This window comes from Spermophilus citellus, assembly GCF_964194105.1.
Source record: "Spermophilus citellus genome assembly, chromosome: 4".
Classification (NCBI taxonomy): Eukaryota; Metazoa; Chordata; class Mammalia; order Rodentia; family Sciuridae; genus Spermophilus; species Spermophilus citellus.
Window position 1 is genome coordinate 125,977,741 of NC_138185.1, and position 8,158 is coordinate 125,985,898.

An 8,158-nucleotide genomic window follows, 5' to 3' on the forward strand; every position below is an offset into this window, starting at 1 on the left:
CCAAGATTACCTTGACTTACATTGTTCTTTAAATTTCCTAAGCTGTCTTGTGTCACACAGATAGATTTTTAGAACAGAGAAGCCTAATTGTTATTTCAATTTTCTTAGGGCTTGAAACAGTTTAACAACAAAGGTGTTTGATTATTCAGTAATTCATCCATGTTAATCAGAAAATAGCCAGTTTAGAGGAGTGGCTGATCACAGCTTTGGTTAAGGCAAAGAAGCTGCAATCAGCTACAAAGTAAGTAAAATATTATGGCATTATTGCTTCAAAGCAAGTAAACCTGATCACAAAATATATGCCTTCATAAAATATTATATGCAATAAATATTTGAGATAAAGTGATAAGCATGCAAACAAAGGTTGTGAATACTGATGAAGTTTGACAAAAAAAATCACTAAACTCATATTTTTATATACAGCTACCAAGTATATAATCCAAAATTATTCCCTCAGGAAATTAAGAAAAAGTGCTAGATAAAGTCCTTTTCTCATTTCCATAATGGGGAAGAGAATTTTACTCCTCTCTCAAAGAGGAAGCTCACTGTTCTATTTCCTTACTAATTTGTCTTTAAAGTATGACTTGTAGCCACTCATCAGGCATTGTCTGAGGGTTTGGCTTTATTGTTCTCCCTCAGCTGCATCAGTAGGTGGTAAGGAAGTTTCTGGTTGGGCTGGCTAGGATTGGCTGTGCAAACCCAACTCTTTCTACCATCATGCTCCAAATTGTAAGTTGGATGGGAGGAGCAGTTAAAATTCCAACTTCTCAATTTTTTTTTTTTTAAGATTAACTGAACCTTTCTCTGCATCCCTATAAACCTAATGAAACCAAGGAGCAGACAGCCAGCTGTTGTCTTAAGGGGTTGTCCTTTGATTTCACTCCTCATTTTCTTGACAACTGATGCCACAGTTGGTTCATATGAAATGAGGTTTGTGTCTAGCAGAAGAATCCTATTCCAATGAGTAGGGTTAAATTTGGAGCCCATTTAAAATAACCTATTTGAAATATATTTTTATTTTAGATTATCAAGCCAAACTTGCTGGGAGAGCTAGCTGCACAAAATAAAATCCTCTAAAAAGACATGCAAATTCATCGCAAGTACACTCTTTATCCAGGTAAAGAGATCATGCTCTAAGCAGCAACAGTTAAAGTCAAAACATGATTAATTCATAATGTAGCATTTAAACGTGAGTACCTCCAGCCAGGATCTTCTCTTCCAACTCTGCCATTTGTTTCTTATAGGCCCTTAAAGCTGCCTCTTTGAAAGAGGGACGGATTCTTTTTGGCTTTGTGATTTCCACTGGAGGCTCAGGTATGTTTTGGTTTTCATCTTCTCTTATTTCCATTTCAGATGCTGGTTCATGTAAAGGTTCCAATTCTCCTTCACTAACTACATCATCTGCCTGGCCATCATAACCCTCATCTTGTGGGGTTTCATAAGGTGTTTCATACGAAGGGTGATCATATTCCTGCATTTGTTCATCTGTTTCAGTAATACTAGTCCTGTTTTCTAGCTTAGCAAGGACTTGTTCCATGACTTCAACATAATCTGTTTCATTATCAGCCACTGGTTCACTGTAGTCCTCCTCATCCTCTGCTTTGTAGTAATAAGGCTCTGTATAGACATCAGAGTCAAGGGTGGTACTAGATTCATTGGCAGTTGATTGAGATAATGTACGAAATCTTCCCATTAAAGAAGAGCCACTGTCCTCATACCCACTAAGACTCTGTGTGCTTTTGTTCCATACTACTTCCAAGGCTGATTTAGCTCTCTGTAGTGTAGATCCAAACTTTGGGAAGCTGAAAGACTTATCAGAAAGGTCAATGCTTAATCGACTATGCCAAGATTTGGATGGGGCATCCTCTGAATCATCACTTTGCAGTTCACTTTGGCTTCCATACATCATGGGCAACTGGCTTTGGTTTTGGTACAGCTCATTAGAATTAGTTTCCTGATAAGAATCATATTGGCCAACCCACTGGCCTTGTGGTTCATTATCTAAGCCAGGGCATGGAGAAGAGTTGTCATCTTGGGTTAAATCATAGCTTTCAGAGTCATCTTGTAGGTCACTATTGCATTTTCCCAAGTCTTCTAGGTCTTTATTGAAGACATCCAGCTGCTGGTCAGATAAACTGTTTGTGTCATAATCAAACACTTCTTGGGTGGATGAGTCTAAACCTAAATCAGTGCCTTGCTCTCCTTGATTCCATTCCTTCCATGGGGAAAGATCCTCATGTAAAGAGAGCTGAGAATCACTGTAATGACTTGGGTCTCCAGATGGACACGCCATGCTATTACTCATTCCACTATCCACAGTTTCTGTGTTCTCAATTTCACTGTGCACTTGGACACCCTGAGTACGCTCAACGAAACGCTGGTCCTGAGGACTGTCATACAAGGTGGGTATACCCTCCTGTTTCCTCTGCCAAAGCTCCCGGTCAGAGGATGACAGGAGGGAGCTCCCATTAGTTCTAGTGAAATACTGATTTTCTGAAAAATCTTCAGAGTAAGACTGACACAATTTGGAAAAATCTGATTCAGAACGACTAAGTTTAGCAGTGAAAAAATCACTCTGCGAATGCCAGAGAGGCATTGCATCTGCATATTGGGTTGTGGTTTGCTTTTCCAAGTTATTTGATTCTAGCAATTGTGAAGAAATTTTATCATAATCTGATTTATTTGAAATTTTGCTGCTGTTAGCAGTTTTATTCTTAGATCTGGCACTGTGTGATTTGGAACTTGACTTGGAAGTACTTCCTTTTGTTGGAAACTCTGGCTTAGAAAGCACAGCATAACTGTTTCTATTGAAGTCAGATTCCAGCTCTCCATCGATGTCATCAGGTAACTGCCAATTGTTCTTTTTGGTTTTGGGCTCTGGAGTAGATAACTTCATATCCATGCTCTCATATGTCTGGGAAGATGGAATTCCTTTCTCTTTTCTTTCTCTGATATCGTAAGTCAGAATATCTGTTGAGATTCCAATACCTGTTCCCTTGAGTTTATATGATTTTTTTAAGACAGAATCCCTTTGCTGAGGGGTTTCAAAGTATACAAGTATGGGTCGAGGTTTTGCATTTGGGCAGTCCCTTTGGTGTCCTATCCTCTGAGCAAATTCAATTTTAATAGCATTTGGTGCATCTGAGAAACCCATTTTATCTATTAGAATTTGGTACACCACACTCTCAATATATTCAAATCTTTCTTCAGGAACATTTAAAAATCTCAGGCTTGCTTTGCTACCCATATGACCTAAGTGTTTAATATAATCATGGATGTCTCTGGTTTCCCTCCGAGACTGGACAAACCCTGTACGTAGCTGTTCGATTTCACTTTGCACAACCTCCACACTGCTAGAGATCTCATCAATGGAGTGCTTGAGAGCATTGACGTGCCCTCGTAGTTCAGAGAGTTCTGTTTCAATCTGACTTATTCCCTGAAGCTCCTTAAAGATCATTTCCATGACATCATGTGTTTGGCTAATGCAGCCAGAGGAACTGAATCCTGGTTCTAGAACATTTGTCTTTGGGTTCCGGGCAGTTCTGTCTAAAGATTTGCTTCTTATTCCCCAGGTCTTCTTCATGGTGCTCAACTCTGAATCGGAGGAGACACAGTCTTGACTCTTTTTCCACTTCCTCAGCTTTCGTAAAGCTCCCAGTTTTAAGCTATGCAGAGTGCGCTCCCCATCAGAACTGCCCTCAGAGGGTGCAAGGCTGCTGGAGCTCTTCCTGTTGCGTCTAACTGGCATGGTGTGTGCAGATTGTACCTGGTTTTCTGTACTACTCCTTAGTTCATTTAATGATTCTGAGTAAGAGCTCTCAACTGAAGATAGCTCTTGAAACAGATCCTCATTATCACCTTCGGTTACATTAATATTCCTTTGCAGGCCATTGGCAATAGCTACTCGGTAACTGAATGTTGGTGAGAGGGAAAAGTCTTTATTAGTCTCGTCTTCTTCAGTAGATAAGTTGCGAGTGGACGAACACTTTGCAATCTTCTTTACAGTGCTTTTTAAGGTATTAGAAAATTTGGGGGGTTTGGTGTGGCCAGCAGTATGAAAATCTTGATTCTTTTTTTGCTGATGATTCTCTTTTTTTTTTGTTGTATTCCCCAGTTTCTTTGTAAACATTCCTTTGCAAAGCTTATGTATATAAGGTAAAATCAAGCTCTTGATAAGATTAGCCACCATGGAGAGAAATTAGTGCAAGCTTTTCTGCCCCAACAAAGTAAACAAGGTATTGGGATGAAAATCGGTAAAGCCAAGGCAAGCATCACTATTCAAATGTTCTGTGAATCATTGAAAATAGCAGGAAGGGCAGTTGTGGCTCTGCCACAAGGTCAATGTCCAGTGAAAACCAGTAGTGAAGCTCCATTTGTGAAAGACATTCCTGGAGGAAGGGATTCACGAATCTTATTTCCACATATCTTCTTGTCCTGTCTAAAAAGAAAAGAATATTAAAATGAATATAAGGATTCAATCCTTAATTCATCCCACTTCTGAAATTTTTCAAAAGTATTTGTGACACATCATGCATGAAAAATTGCAGAGACATCAAGGGAATATATGAATTTAAATACAAATTTTCCTAGAAATTTTTATGTCTTTTCCTAAATCACTTATGGGTGGACATAATTAAAGTGGTAATAAAAGGTAATAAAGACTATTTTTTAAAATATGCTAATAGAATGACAATTCATACCTAAAAAGAACAAATGAGAAGAAAAAAATTAAAATGACAATTCAAGTCATATTAACTTCGTAATGCCATTTCTACTTTATTTCCTTTCCTAAAATTGTTTTTGTTCACAGAAACAAAGAGACTTAAATTTAAGTATATTCTCCCTCCCCCAGATTTTTTAAATTAACAAAATTTATATGATTCATGTATGAAAAATTTTTTCTTATACAAATAAACTCCACATTTCTAGCTATTTAATGATTGGTAATTTCTTAAGTAATGATTAAAGTAATCCAAATTACTTCATATGCTAAATAAGTACCAAGAAAAAAATAGTTCTTACATAGGTACCAAACTTGTCAATGGAATATCATGACTTGAAAATGAATTAAGGATACATCAGATTAGGCATTGTACAAATAGTAAATAAACAATAGTAAAATATATTTGAAACTTCAGGTGATATATACAAATTTGAAAATCTGTGACTTGAGGCAGCAGAACCAGGCTGATCAACCACTGCAAACTCCTTGTGGATGGCTGAAAACCCATCCTGGGGTTGGGACCATGACAGGAGATAGGGTTCCAAATCACACACATTAAAAAATTGTGCAATGGATAAAATAAGCACACAGATAATCAACACAACTGTGTTGTGTTGAAATGCAAGTGACCGTACAACTACATAATCTTTATAATGGCCATTTTCTTGAATTACATGAAAAAAAATTCAGATTTTTTACTAGTTTTACTGGTTTACTAATACAGTATCTTTTATGCACTTGAGTTTTGTTGACTTGAATTGAATATTTTATCACTAAGATGAATTCCAGAATAAAAGTAACAGTCAAAAGCCTTGCTGGTATTGAAGCATGCATTTGTATGAGTAAATAATCTGCCCAATTCACCAAAGCATAAATCATAAACTGCAGATTATTTTAGGAATCTACTGACCCTTTTTTAATCAATGATTAAAAACTGTATAGAATAGTGGGAGTCATTAGGCATATTTCTATATGCACATAAAATAACTTCTTTATCAGCTCCTTGCACTTGGAAATCTGCCAATTTCACTTCAATCAGATTCTGCAGGGACTTGGGGAACACATGCTCTGGCTAAGAGCCAAGCTTCTCAAGAGACAGGGAGTATAAATGAGAAAGGGAGGGGGAAATATGAGGAAGGGAAAGAGGCTGATAATAAAAGCCTGTGTCTTTCTGAAGTTTATAAGTTTGTCAGAAAATTAAAACAACTTGGTATTCATTCACAATTACAAACTAGGACCTGTTTTCTACTAATAAAAATGTCATTAAATTGACTCCCAAATTAAGTTTCAAGGGCATTATATTATACTCCTTTGTGACCTCTGCTTATAAAGAAAAGGTTTGGAATGTCAGACAGCACTGGGGTAAATAAATTGTTTTAAAGACAGTTTTGGTAGAAAAGCATTCCACCAATCACTCAGTCAAAAATCCTGGGTTTCCCAAACCTGGAAAAACATACCAGCTTTTTTTTGTTTAAATGAAAGTAACAATCCTGTTAAAGCCTCTGATATGTTCATGATATTTCCTGACCTGAATTACTAGTTTAGAGTTATTGTGCTAGGCAATAATTGTTAGAAAAAGTTTGAGCCGGAGAGTTGAATCGAAGTTAAAGTTGAAGTCCTGCTATAACAAACACAAACTCAAGAGCATCTATTCACAACTGCATGTTTTTGAACTCACTCACTCTACATCTCAGCCATAGAATGACCTCCCTGAGGGCCCTACATTTTCTCACACATCAGTAATTTTTATGTTACAACAACTAGAATAGCATTCATATTCAGCCTTCTCTATCTGTAAAAATTGTGTTTGAACTCTAAAATCATTTGCCCTGTGCACACTTCATCCACCACCCAAACTCAGCTATCCTCTTAGCCACATGATCCAAAGACCTGGTTAATTGGTCACTATAATTCTTCTATATTACTATCTAATTTCCACCTCCCTCCACTGGGCTATGTACTCTTTAAGGGTAAAAGTTATGTCTTAGACAATTTTAAACCTCCAAAATTCAGCACACATAATAAACACTCAAATTTTCATTGAATAATTAGCACATTTCTTCCACTTGCAAAGTATTTCTCCTTGGTTGCCCTAAATTAAACTCTATCTAAAACTTGTTCATTTTCCTGAATTACTGATTTCAATTAGTATTACCACAATCATACACTTATCCAGGACATATGCCCAAGGGTCATTTCAGATTCCACAGGATCCATCCAGATCTGCAGCTGAGTAACTGTGTCACATCTCATTACTGAAACAATTTCAAACTCCATAATTTCTTATCTGGACTGTTGTTAGTGTATCCTAAATAGACTTCCTAACACTAATTTGACCCTTGTTTCAAATTTCCCTAGAACTAATACATTAAAAAATACATGAACCCTCCTACTTAAAATACTATATTAGAAGTTTGTTTCCTGTCATGCTCAGAAGCACACCTGTCCCCGTCAGATTCAAGTAATAGCAGCACTCTGATTATCATATTTTTGTCTCACCTGTATACCTTTTCCCCATGGTTTTCCTTCTGCCTCAAATTAATTTCCCCTTCCCCTTTCCCCACACATATCTCTATAATGAATATCTATATAATACCTGTGCATCTTGGAATCAGCAATGGGTCAGCATCAGATCTCTTCAAATTCCAGCACTTCTGTGCTCCTACAATACCCTGAATGTACCTTGGTTAAAGTAACTCCCACAATAATTATTCACATGAAATATTTTACCTGTGCATCTGCCTTCCCAATCTGACTTAATTCTTGATGAGCAGGGGCCATGTTTCATATTGCTTGATACACAATACACTCATAGGGTTTGTTGAATAAATGAATTAGTGTAGAAACAAATGAATTAATGTATAAATAGCAAATCCAATAATTAATATGTAAACAATAAAGGTTCCAAGAAGCCTGAATTAGCTGAACTGGGCCTTAAGAAACCCAAGAGTAGAAACTATGTGAGCAAAAGGCAAGTAACAAAGATGTTCATGTTTGTCCACAGATAGAGCAGACTTCTACTCTGGCCAAAAAATACCTATGATGAAGACTAGAGAATGGGAAAATGTAAACAGAATGTAGAAAACTTTAAATTTAAGTTAAGGATTTCCATTTGATGAGAAAACACTAATGGTTATTGGCTTTCAGCATGGACCCTAAATCCATATTACCTGCTTTGGGATTCTAAATCAGACACCCCAGATAATGATCTTGAGAAAGTTACTTGAATTCTACACTGCCTTAGCTTGTGCATTTATTATGTCATAACAGAAATAGTATCTCCTCATAGGGTATTTGTTTAAATGAATTAACACTTGTGAAGTTCTTAGAACAGCAACTAGAACATAGCATAGCCACAAAATATTCATTATCATTGTTACTAAGAATAATAATGAAATTATACAAGAAGAAATCACATATGAATTGGGTGATATT

At 36.7% G+C, this 8,158-nt stretch overlaps 1 protein-coding gene across 1 annotated transcript in view; it reads right to left on the reverse strand.

Annotated features, from left to right (window-relative positions):
• UNC13C (unc-13 homolog C) overlaps positions 1–4,189 on the reverse strand; it is a gene marked incomplete at its 5' end in the record, with an annotated part of 578,171 nt that extends 573,982 nt beyond the window's left edge. The window contains one exon of the mRNA XM_081292419.1: positions 1,198–4,189. Within this exon, the coding sequence (XP_081148545.1) occupies positions 1,198–4,189 (2,992 nt within the window). The remainder of the gene's footprint in view (positions 1–1,197) is intronic.
• Positions 4,190–8,158: the final 3,969 nt, after the last annotated feature.